General features: G+C 37.2%; 1 protein-coding gene across 3 annotated transcripts; it reads left to right on the plus strand.

Moving 5' to 3' along the window:
• The first annotated feature begins 854 nt into the window (after positions 1 to 854).
• On the plus strand, positions 855 to 12,295 carry LOC149298437 (sal-like protein 1). Of its 3 annotated transcripts, none has more exons than XM_089487365.1 (4): positions 855 to 927; positions 4,905 to 4,997; positions 7,143 to 10,540; positions 11,855 to 12,295. In XM_089487365.1, the coding sequence occupies exons 1-4, from the start codon at positions 855 to 857 to the stop codon at positions 12,293 to 12,295; spliced, it is 4,005 nt and encodes a 1,334-aa protein (XP_089343491.1). The 3 variants fall into 3 exon arrangements, with proteins under 3 accessions (XP_089343491.1, XP_089343492.1, XP_089343494.1); XM_089487366.1 differs by lacking the exon at positions 4,905 to 4,997 and adding an exon at positions 4,435 to 4,464 and having other exon boundaries at positions 855 to 903; positions 7,146 to 10,540; XM_089487368.1 differs by lacking the exon at positions 4,905 to 4,997.
• Positions 12,296 to 12,909: the final 614 nt, after the last annotated feature.

Raw genomic sequence — 12,909 nt, forward strand, 5'->3', positions numbered from 1 at the left:
CAATCATACGAAATGTATCAAATAACATGTACATAAACATGTACATTACAATAATATATTTAGAATATATATATAATATAAAGATTGGTAACTTTAACGTTTGATGCGTACTGAGCGAGTTATTAGCATGATTGCATGAGCTCAGCTGGGTAATTATAGGATCATATTCCCTATATCACTCATATATGTATAAGCAGCACTCTGTATGTATATGTGATATAGGGTCGATAGAGTAGGGACAATATAGAAGGCAGTTTATAGATCCATACTGTAAGCAGTCTGTGCAGGGAGAGGCGTGCAGAGAGATGTGGCTGTGGGGTAGTTTGGGGCAGGGTGTATATGGGACATCTTACAAGTTGTGCAGGGATCGTTGTAGTGAGATGCCTGGCCCGCAGAGCTAACAATCTACAGCTCTCGCTAAACCTTCGCCGGAGCAGACATAGCCCCAACACATTCCTATAGTTACAGCGATGGCTGGTTGTTGCTAAGAGGGTTAACATTGTATCCAAACACAAGCCCCTGCCCTCCTCCCTCCCTTCCTATAAGCCGGCCCCCTTATCATTGGGTGGCAGCTGAGAGAGACAGGGGCCTCCAGCGAATCACAGGCTCATTGATTAGGGCGAGTTGGTTTGAATAGAGCTGGCCATGTGCCAGCCCCCCACCACCACCACCACAAGCACCACTCCCCCCTCTCCATCACTAACCCCAGCTCCTATGATTAATCGCAATGCATTATTGATCATCATAATTATGGCAGGACACATGCGCGCTGGCTGGGGCTCCCTGCCCGGAATTGGGAGCACATTTTGGGAGTAAATTATTTGTCTTCTGCCCCAGCTGATGTGTGAGCCAGCATGTCTCGGAGGAAGCAGGCAAAACCCCAGCATTTCCAATCCGACCCCGGTCTGGCCTTGCCTGAGAGTCATGGTAAGTGGGATACTTTCCTCCTGCCATTGATCAACAGATCCCCCTATTAATGCCTCACTTCCCACTGTTACCCACATACTCCCTTTTTATTTTACAACTCCAGCTACTGATAACCCCAATCAAACCACTTGGAAATAGACTTGCTTCAATCAGCCCCCTTTATAGGTTAATCTTAATATTGTTTAATCTGCAGGTTTCTCCTATATCCCCTCCAAATATATTTCCATCTCTTTTTCTTTTAAAACCAAATAATCTAACCCTTTCCCCAACCTGCTGCCACTACCTCGGTCCTACAAGATCGCAGGGGTAAATTCAAGGGGTATGTAACGCTGTTTAATTGAGTACCTGTATTTCACAAGACTTCTTTGATACTTTATCTGGGTTCTGTAACAAGGGTTATATACAGGTTACAGGTACAACTACTTATAAAAAAAAGTTTGGACTCTGGTAATCTCGGCAGATCTGTCATGCAGGATCTGGGTTGTTTTGTGATAGATTCATATTATTTGCAGCAAAAAGTTCTGTGTATATTTATGTGCAAACACCGTGATTCCCCTTTAAGGCAACCGATCGCCAGGGATCTGTGTTTACATTGTTCAAGATTACTTAATTCCCTACTTTTTTCACCTAAAATCTAAATTAAATGTATAAAAAGGGGGATCTGTATGCACTTTCGGTGTTACCGATCAGGATATGTACCGGTTTCTTTTTTCCAAACCCATCCTGTTTACCTTGATCTGATCTGTACAAAGATAATGTTGTTGCAATTTTTGTTACAAACACCCATGTTTAGAAATATTAGGTTGATAGTTTTGTAGTTCGATTGTTCTATGATTTGTGTTGATTATTTAGCCAGATATTACAAAGGCAAATAGTTTTTGTTTTTGTTTCACTGAAAGTGCTTTAGTAGAAGGGGGTGATCGTTTAATCCCAGGGATTTGGAAGCCAGAACTCTGCATTATCTGCCTGAATGCAGATCTGAATTGGAGTTTTGGTCACTCGTACTGTATTTTGGATCTACTTCTAAACTGTACCTAGTCCTGATATGTTAAAACAAAATCTGTTTTGGTGTCTAATCTTGATTGTGTGACCACTGCTGCTCCTTTTACTCTGGATTCCCTTTGAAAAGTGATTTGTTCCCTTTTGCTAAACATGCTACTGGAATAGGAGGCTGCCCACCACCTCCTATTGAAAAAACCCTGCAACATTTAGGGTCAGATCTCCTAGGCTATTCACTAACAACAATGAGCGCCACATGGGGGTTAAAAAAAACTCTTGGGATATATCTCTTCCTGAGTTTACTATAATTTAGGGTCACATCTTTTAAATCTTGTTGCTCTTTTTCTTCAGGAGTTAAAGAAGCCTAATTGTTCTGTAGGGCACTGCTTTTTTTTTTATTTTCCCAAATCGAGAAGAACGCTTTTTCTCCTGGTGTTAATCTGATCTCCCTCCAAATAACTGGGTTATTAGAAACTGTCTGCTTCCCTTCCACCAAAATTGACTCATCCAAAAAAAAAGGAAAGAAGGCTAGAAGTCACCACTTGATAATTTTGTTTCTCAGCCAGCTAAAAGATTAACCTACTTGCCAGCTAAGGTTAGGTTATTTATTAAACTGACTACCCTTTTTTAAGTGAAGACCTGAAAGTAAATGCATTCATTGTTTATTTTTAGCTTGCATTTGTAAGCCTTAATTTCCCCACCAATATTATTTTTTATTCTCGATCAAGAGCAACTTTTCTTAACATTTTTCTTTAATTCCCTAAATAGTTCCCATTCCGAAGAAGCTTTCCATAATATATATATATATATATATCTATTACATGTTTTTTTCTAGAAAATTTAGTATTCCTCTCCTAAGAAATATACTATATCTGTAACCTAATTGCGAACTGATTCATATTAAGGTTGGTTTTGCCACCTGTTTAAAACGTTTCTTATTAATTTAATTAGCTTTAGTTGATCTGGTTGTTTTAAAATATAGTCTCCTTAGAAACGTTCAAGGCTCAGAAAAAAAGCCACATCAAAGATCCACTTTTGTCTTTTTTATCTTAATAAAGATCTAGGCATTTGCAACATAATTACTGTGTTTTGTTGAAGGTTAAATACAGAGACTTTGGGCTGTCTTTAAATTTACTGCATTTTCTGCTTTGTTTTTATTTTTTTGTTGCACTTGTTTTTGAAAATTAAAAATAACTAGCCCTCTAGATGGGAAAAGTTTTATTTTCTTTAAAAATAAATTAACCAGAAGAACTGGTTAACGTTAGTACTTCTAAATCTTGTAACTTTTTTTTTTTTTTGTTTAAATCATGCTGAATAATTCTCGAGCAAACTACCTTCAGGACATGTTTTGTAATATAAAGGATTATCTTGTTGTAATAATATTAGTAATACCAAAGAACATAATTATTTGGGGCATATGGGCATTTAAGATTAACACGCTAAATGCTTAATTTAAAGCTATTTAATATACAAAAGTCAAATTAGGTATTTAGGTTATATCCTATGACCTTAAACTGGCAGATTCTTATTTTGTAGTTTAGTAAAATGAATGAAACACATAATTTTATAATCTTTATCTGAATGTAATTTTCAATACTCTAATAATTAAACTGCATTTTTAGAGTTAACTAAATTAAATGTATACAATTATCCTTTTGTTTTTCTTTGTTAAATAATCTATGCGATCAACAAGTTTATTGTAAGTGTTCAGTGATAAATTTGCGAATTTTATCTCCACAGTCACATTAATGATGAATATTATATTTAAATTTCATGGCTATACAGCTTTAAAAAATATTCGCAAAATTAACATAAAGAAAACTTTAAAATTCGCGTGTAAGTAAATCTTGACTATATTAAAAAAAAAAAAAAAAAGTGTAAATGATGTTTAACCACCCGACTTTTACTTTTTTTCTTTTTTTTTACAAACTCTAAATCTGCCTCTTTAAATATTTTCATTTTTATTTCCCTTTTTTCACAGAAAACTGTGTCTTGAAATGCTTAGATTTATTACATCTTAAAATTCATTTTGTTCCATTATTCTTTGTCCAGAACAATCATCCCAAACTATTTTGTTTGTTGTTGTTTTACTTGAAGCTTTACCGGGACATTTAAGCAGTCTTTAGAAAGTTGGATTATATCTTTAGATCAGGGGGTAATTACAAATCGTACTTACAATTTATACTTACTCCTTAGGATGAGTCTTTATGTGTATTAGTCTAAGACTTGTGCTTTCTTAACCCCGTTGCCCTCATCTTTTGAAAAGGTGACAAAGTTCAGGCTCCCAATATGTTTTTCTGATTCTCTCTCACTGACCCCAAATCCCGTTCTCCTGATCTTTCTTAGCAGGGAGTTACACCTTATCAGCACCTCTTGCCAACTAACCCCAATCCCCTTTCCTCAAACCCACATGGATTGACAAGTGTTTCCAATGGAGCTGGTGTTCTCCAAAACAACTGGGATTTGGTTTCTTGTCTGAATGCCAATATTTACGTAGCTAAAGTGGAGATGTAGCCTCAAGGAGCGTTTCCTCTTAGTGTGACACTGCAATTGTCATATACGTTTTTGACTATTTCAAACCATTGCATCTTGACCCCACCTAGTGTTCACTATTATAAAAGGAGAATATAACTTTACTGTTAAACTGTTTGATATTTGAAGTCAGCCTAGATTAATCAGTATGTGTGTGAAGAGAAAAAAAAGTGTGTGTGTGTGTGTGTGTGTGTATATATATATATATATATATATATATATATATATATATATATGTGTATGTATGTGTGTGTATATATTTTATATTTCATGTTTTCTTCTGTTCCTATCAAGTGTATATTTTTTATCCTCACTTCAAAATTGTAGCTACATTTTTACATGCAATATTGTTATAAATAATTGTAGGCATGGTTGACAAACCCTCAATTGTAGGATTGATTAATAAAAATCTTCATATGTTTACAGTATTTATATTTTGATTGTAGGTACACTGGACCTGTTACAGTTGAGGATCAGCAAAGAATCTTTAGAAATGAAGGCTGAACCAGAAGAAATGAAATTTAAGTTTAATATTGAAAGTAGGTATCTTTTTTGTTTTTAGCTTTATATATGTTGTGAGACTAAATATTAATCCTGGCTGGGGAAGGGTTAATTCAGATTAACCCTTCATCTGTATATCACAAGAAATCATTACCTTTGCTTGTTACATACATTTCAACAACATCAGGGGACTTGTGGTTTCTGATGCCAAAAATGTTATTTTATATTTGTGGTAGTTCTACCAGTACTATTCTGGTACTTTTATAAGCGCTCTCTCTGGCCCAAACACTACTATTTTTGGGGAAACATAACACAATTGAAAGACAAATCTTTTACCCCCTCTGCTATTTAGCTTCAAATCTGCTATTATTTGCCTAAGCACAGCTGACCAAGCAAAACTGTGTTTTAAAGTGGCATTATGTTTTGATAAATGTGATCTGGTTGAAAAGTATTTTCCACTGAATGTAGAGCTTAAATGAACATGCTGACATAATAGTTTTAATGCATTTTGCTCAAAATGTGTGCACAAACAGAATGGCTTTTTGTTCCTTCATAATTGGCTGTAAAAGTAGATGGGGACATTACCATTACATATGGAAATGTGCAACATTTCTGTTGAATATATTAGAAAGCGATTTTCCATGGGAGAACATCTAAAATGCATACATTTACTTGTCGAAACATCACCGCCGCCCTTCTATTTTGTTTAAATTCTGGGTGAAATAAAAATGAACATAAGATAATACATTTAATGTTATTGAATGACGAATGTTACTTTTAATATAGAACTTTTCTCATTACTAAAATTACTAAATTAGCAAGTTAAGAATAAACAGCTAATTTTTTTTAAAAAAGTTTATTCTTTTAACACAGAAGCATAAGAGAACCCGCACACTAGTGCACTAAGCTATGTGCTATGCACACTTAAATACCACTGAAATAGCTATATCAGTAACATGCAATTTAAACTAAAAGTAATGCAAGATAGATAGATGCAAAGTTTATATATATATTATATACTATTTTCAGATGTCCAAAAAAGTAGTCTAATTATTCTGTATAGTTGAGCACTCATTAAGGTTTTTTTTTCTTTTTTTTTTTTTTTTTTACCCATTCTGTGTGAATTTAAGGCTGCTGGGAAAAAATATCATTTTGCCTTTTTTCCCCTGCCTTCTTGTTCTTAGCAAGTTTGAATGGGGTGTCATGGAAACACCCCATTTATGTGATTTTTAGAATTGCAGTAAAACACGCAGGGGGTAATCTCTGAATTAAACAGTTTTTTTTCACCGCCTTATAAGATAACCACACATCATTTTGAACAACAGAAGTTTGTCTTCACGCTGTGTGAACAATAGGAAACCATCCTGTTTTCAATTGGATCAGTTAGTTTTGGAGGAAGAATTGTATGTTTAATGTGGCCAGGGCTGTGATAACACACTCGTGAGCAACTAGCGAGATCAGACGGCTCCTCTTGTTAAATAATAGCACCTATGATAACTTTTCACAAGGTGTTAATAAATTATTATTCATATATTATTAAAGAACATTCCTAGTTCTTTACATTTCTCTAAGTTTTTAATGTTACAGATTGTGCACTTTGTTTTTTGCTTTGTTTTATAGATGTAGTTGTATAGTGTAGTTTGTGCTAAAATACAAATAAAATAAAAATTATTGACATCTGTGGCATCTTAACATTTTTGGTATACTGTAGGATACTAAAACGGAAAGAGACGCTTTTTTTTTATAAAATTAGCAACATAAAAGTTTATAATAGACCTGTAGAAAGACCTTTAACCACTATTTAAGGCCTGTTTTTTAATAAAACAATGTATTATGAACAGTTTTTTTTATATATGTTTTTAACTTGTCAGCACTGAATGATTGGGGCCTAAATGACTTCAAAAAAACAGAGCAAACTGTCAGGTGTTTTCAGACTATACATGAACAGGGTTGACAGGATCTAGAATGTTTTGAGTCCTTTTTAAATTGTTTATCTGCGGACAACTAGACAATAACAAAAAAAACAAAAACACGAAATCAATATTTGCAATGGAATTTCATTATCTCCTGTTCATATTATCTTATACTGATTCAGTATTTGAAAGATACTATTATATATGGCACCAATGCTGGTTGTAGCTTTTTTTTCCTTAATTTTAATTCTCAACTTCTTGACATTTTAGGAGCCACAGAGAGGGGTCAAATTCATCGGACACCCAAGAACAAGGACGCTCATGTCTGTAGCAGATGTTGTGCTGAGTTCTTTGAATTATCAGATTTGTTGCAACACAAGAAGAACTGCACTAAAAATCAATTGGTTCTAATTGTGAATGAAAATCCACCACCTCCCACTGAAGCCACCTCTACAAGTCCTCTCTCAGATAATCCTGATGAGCACATGAATGACATGGTTAATAACGCAGATGAAGCAGACTGCAGTGACCTTTCAGAGCATGACAAGCCTGACAAAGAAAACTCTATGGAGGTGGAGCTCTCAGGAACTAGCAGTAGCGGCAGGGGTTCCAACAAAGTGGACGATGATGTGTCAAGCAGTAATAATTCCACAGTGGGTACCTCAGCTATCACAACCTCACTACCTCAAGTAAGGGATCTGACAACCTTGGGGAACTTTTCTGTTATAAACAGCAACGTCATCATTGAGAACCTTCAGAGTACTAGGGTGGCAGTAGCTCAGTTTTCCCAGGAAGCCAAAACTAAAGGGACAACAAACAATAAAATGGCGGTACCTGCACTAATGGAACAGCTTCTGGCATTACAGCAGCAGCAGATACACCAGTTGCATTTAATTGAGCAAATTCGTCACCAAATATTACTGTTGGCCTCGCAGGGTGCAGAAATGCCTGCAACTACGAGTGGTCCTCAAGCATCACTGAGGGTGTCTGCCACTCCATTAGCCACACTAAGTACCCATTTGTCCCAGCAGTTGGCTGCAGCAGCTGGCTTAGCACAAAATCTCGCTAGCCAATCAGCCAGCATTAGTGGTATGAAGCAACTACCCCCATTACAGCTACCTCAGAGCAGCCCCAGTAACACGGTTCCATCCAACACTAATTCTTCTCCCAATATGAACTCAATGGTGGCAGCAGTTACCCCACCCTCCTCTGAGGGAGTCCCTTCAAGCACTGGTGGTTCACAGCTCAATAACCCACCAGCACCTGTAACATCTTCACCAGCTTTTGCAATAAGTAGTTTATTGAGTTCAGCATCCAATCCACTACTACCTCAGCCTAACACAAATACCACCCTCTTCCCAACCACATTGCCCAACATAGGAACAACAGCCGACGATTTAAACTCCCTTAGGAAAGGGAAGCCACCAAGTGTGACGACTTTTGAGGCCAAGAGTTCATCTGATGAGGCTTTTTTCAAACACAAATGTAGGTTCTGTGCTAAGGTCTTTGGTAGCGACAGTGCCTTGCAAATCCATCTTCGTTCTCACACTGGTGAGAGACCATTTAAATGCAACATTTGTGGAAACAGGTTCTCCACTAAAGGGAATCTCAAAGTCCACTTCCAACGTCACAAAGAGAAATATCCTCATATTCAAATGAATCCGTACCCTGTGCCGGAGCATTTAGACAACATACCAACAAGTACAGGAATTCCGTATGGGATGTCCATTCCACCTGAGAAGCCAGTGACCAACTGGTTGGACACCAAGCCAGTCTTACCAACAATGGCAACATCTGTGGGTATGCCTCTCCCACCGACTATTCCAAACCTGACACCGTTTATAAAGACTGAGGAAAACCAGTCCATTTCTATTATTCCACCTACCACTAGCCCCTCTAGTTCAGTGAAAAGTGACACACCAGCTACAGAGCCACTGCTAAAAAAAAATAGCAGTCTTCCAGATGAGGCGGAGGCGAGTGAATTAACAAGTTTTGAAGATAGAGGTGAAGAAAATTCCCAAAATTCAAACAACTTCCCACATTTTAGTAGTTCTGTCTGCTCACCTACAACCGATGCAGGTCCAACCAACACCACTGCTTTCCCAAGTCCTCTCTTGCCTCTGATGTCAGAACAATTTAAAGCAAAATTTCCATTTGGAGGCCTTTTGGATGCAGCACCCGCATCCGAGACTTCAAAGCTTCAGCAACTTGTAGAAAACATTGACAAAAAATCAAGTGATCCAAATGAGTGTGTTATTTGTCACAGGATTTTAAGTTGCCAGAGCGCCCTGAAAATGCACTATCGGACACATACTGGGGAAAGACCATTTAAATGTAAAATTTGTGGCCGTGCATTCACAACAAAAGGAAACCTGAAGACCCATTACAGCGTCCACCGTGCTATGCCACCACTCAGAGTCCAACATTCTTGTCCCATCTGTCAGAAGAAATTTACAAATGCTGTTGTACTGCAGCAACACATTAGAATGCATATGGGAGGCCAAATCCCAAATACTCCTGTTGCTGAAAACTATCCAGACTCCATAGAATCTGATACAGGGTCTTTTGATGAGAAGACAATTGATGATCTAGATAATTTCTCAGATGAAAACATGGAAGATTGTCCTGATAGCAGTGTCCCTGACACACCTAAATCTTTAGATGCATCTCGTGATAGCCTGTCTTCCTCTCCATTACCCCCTGAGATTTCTAGTATTGCTGCATTAGAGAATCAAATGAAAATGATCAATGCTGGTCTTGTTGAGCAGCTCCAAGCTAGCTTGAAGTCTACCGAAAATGGCTCTGTGGAAGGTGATGGTATGACTAATGACTCATTCTCTCTTGGTGGAGATATGGAAAGCCAGAGTGCTGGAAGTCCAGCTGCCTCAGAGTCTACTTATTCAATGCAAGCTTTCTCCCCTTCTAACAGCACAAACGACTGTCTGAAGTCCCCAAACATGGAAGAAAAGCAACATAGAGCTTTGCCACCTGAACTTCCCAATGGAATGTCACCTACACCAGCCAATGGAGGTGCTTTGGACTTGACTTCCACTAACACAGACAAACTGGTCAAAGAAGAACCGTTGGGCATGCTATTTCCATTCAGAGAGCGGAGTAAATTTAAGAATACTATATGTGATATCTGTGGCAAAACATTCGCATGTCAGAGTGCCTTGGACATTCATTACAGAAGCCATACCAAAGAAAGACCATTTATTTGCACAGTCTGCAATCGTGGCTTTTCCACCAAGGGTAATTTGAAGCAGCATATGCTGACGCACCAGATGCGGGATCTACCATCACAGCTCTTCGAACCTAGCCCTAATTTGTCCAACAACACCAACTCAACTGTTCCCCAACCCCCTAATCCACTGTCAACCATGATAAAGACTGAGTTTAATGGTTTCATGCATGGCTCTCCTCAGGACAATAAAGAATTGACACAAAGTATAATTTCTTCAGGACCTCTGTCAGCTTCTTCAGCCACTTCCCCAGTTCTCCTCCAAAGCTTGGCCAGAAGGACTCCCAAGCAACATTACTGCAATGCATGTGGGAAATCCTTCTCTTCTTCCAGTGCTTTACAAATCCATGAGAGGACCCACACTGGTGAAAAACCATTTGCCTGCACTATATGTGGAAGAGCGTTTACAACAAAAGGCAACCTTAAGGTAGGTTTTATTATTTTAAAACTAAATTCACCTGGCACGACAGTAGAACTCCACTGGCTGGTTTACATAAATGGCATGGTGCACATCTGTTTTATGAAGCCTCCGTCTATACTTACAGAGCTTTACAGCCATAATTCTCACCAGCTAGAGTCGGCTATGTCATGTATTTTATCTAAAAATTTGTGCCGCTCACCAACCTGGTTAGTACTTTGCCATAGTCTTTTTTTTTTTTTTGATTGTGATGCAAGCTGCGTGTTGCCATAGGATTCAAGTGGTCCTCACAGCTCATTGTAGACTTAACAAAAAGGAACACAGTTATTCAATTCATATAGTGTTACTGTTTTGTGATTACCGGAGCTCAGAATCGAGTTTAGCGTTCAAATATCACAATCTCTGAAACAGAAACTTGTGATGTGGCACATAGCGACCCCCCCCCCCAATGTGAGTTCATTAAGTGCCTCCCCCCCCCCCCTTTTTTTGGTTCTATATTTGCTCTGAGCTATATTGAATGTATTTTATTGCTCTCTTCAAACATAATAATCTTTTTGGAAACAAGAATTATATATGTATATATTTTTTTCTTTTTTATTTCTTCAATATTAATTGACTTATGTTGGTGATTAAGTGTTATAGTTACAGGTTTCCCCATGTAACTCATACTTAATCACAGCCTAATCTTGTGTGGTGTCATGTTGGAACAGAAAACTGATTACATTAAAAGTAATATAATTTGCACTACTGTTTTTAAACTATTTCGTAAAAATAGCTTTTTTTTTTTTCTTTCTACTAGCATTTTTGTAAGTTATCCAGATATGGAAACTTTTTTCTTTGAATTTGTTTTTCTTTTATCTTTTAAAAGCTTAAGTTTTTAACTAAGAGACCCTCTATTCTTCCTAAGCCTTATGTTCTTAAACAGTAGCCGAGCAAAATGTGTAGGAATAGTGTTGACAGAGCATTTCACCAGCAATCTCTGTAAGGAACGTTGAGATGAATGATTCACCTATCTCATCTACTAGCAATTATGGTTATTAATAATAATAAACATCAGTTCTTCTTATATAATTTTAAATATAATTAAATAAACAAAGGACCCCACTGCAATTTTGTTGATTATTATGTTCTGTCTTTGCGTCTGGGAAACATTAGGACACTTTAAAGTGATAAGCAAGTACCCATTTAAACAACATGTTTGTACCGTATAAGTTTGCAAGCATTAGACATACCGGTATAATATATGAAACAAGTTGCATGCATACATCTGATTATGGTGGTTATCAGATTAGTAAATTTTGTCTTTGGTGTGTTTGCATTTAGGTGCACATGGGAACTCATATGTGGAACAGTACACCTGCAAGGAGAGGACGGAGGCTTTCGGTAGATGGACCCATGACATTTCTAGGAGGGAACCCAGTAAAATTCCCAGACATATTCCAGAAGGATTTGGTTGCACGTACTGGCAGTGGAGATCCATCCAGTTTCTGGAACCAGTATGCAGCAGCTTTGTCCAATGGTTTAGCCATGAAGACCAACGAAATCTCTGTCATTCAGAATGGTGGCATTACTCCAATGACTGGAAGCTTGGGAAATGGTGGGAGCTCACCAATCAGTGGCTTGACTGGAAGCCTTGAAAAACTCCAGAACTCTGAACCAAATGCACCTCTAGCTGGTCTGGAGAAATTGGCAAGCAGTGAAAACGGGACATCTTTCAGATTTATGCGTTTTGTGGAGGACAGTAAAGAAATTGCCACAAACTAGCTTATATCTTCTGCGAACATTTGACGATCTGGAGATCTTTTATTTTTTATTTTTGTGAACTGCACCATTAAGGCTTTTTTTTTTTTTTTTTTTTTTTCTTTAACCATGTTTGAATTCTAGAGTTTTAAGTGCGTGTATTTATTAGTGATAACGTTAGCTTTGCATACAAAATGCAAGCGTTTAACTTTGGTCTGTGTATTTTCAACTAAATACTAATAGACTAGAGTTGTTGTAAACATGCTGTAACATTTATGGCAATTTGCAAGTCTTGGTAGTTGATCCTTGGCATTAACTTATTTTATATATTCTAGTTTAATGTGGTCCCTGGTGTTAAGGCATAACGTAATATGGGACATGGACTTTGGTGATAAATGGATGCACATTTTAAGGGAATTTTTTTTTTTTGTTCATTCATAAATAACTGTTGATGGGGCTTGAAGACAAATTTCAGGACTGTATGGTGCAACCTCTAACTGGCTCGTGTTATATATTTTTTTTCATGTTCTCAAGATTCAAAGACTTAAATTTTTCTTTGTTTTCAGTAGTTTTCTGCTTTTTTATGTCTTAATGTATAGATTTGTGTACAGTGATGAGCACGAAGACTATTGAAGAAG

This window comes from Sceloporus occidentalis, unplaced genomic scaffold, assembly GCF_023333645.1.
Source record: "Sceloporus occidentalis isolate IW3139 unplaced genomic scaffold, rSceOcc1.0.p SCAF_32, whole genome shotgun sequence".
Classification (NCBI taxonomy): Eukaryota; Metazoa; Chordata; class Lepidosauria; order Squamata; family Phrynosomatidae; genus Sceloporus; species Sceloporus occidentalis.

What these genes read in the sequence shown, in the direction of transcription:
- LOC149298437 (XM_089487365.1), top strand. Translation starts at nt 855, where the DNA reads ATGTCTCGGAGGAAGCAGGCAAAACCCCAGCATTTCCAATCCGACCCC. An exon ending in GGCCTTGCCTGAGAGTCATG is followed by an intron (nt 928 to 4,904) that starts GTAAGTGGGATA and finishes TTTTGATTGTAG; the next exon opens with GTACACTGGACCTGTTACAG. An exon ending in CAACAAAAGGCAACCTTAAG is followed by an intron (nt 10,541 to 11,854) that starts GTAGGTTTTATT and finishes GTTTGCATTTAG; the next exon opens with GTGCACATGGGAACTCATAT.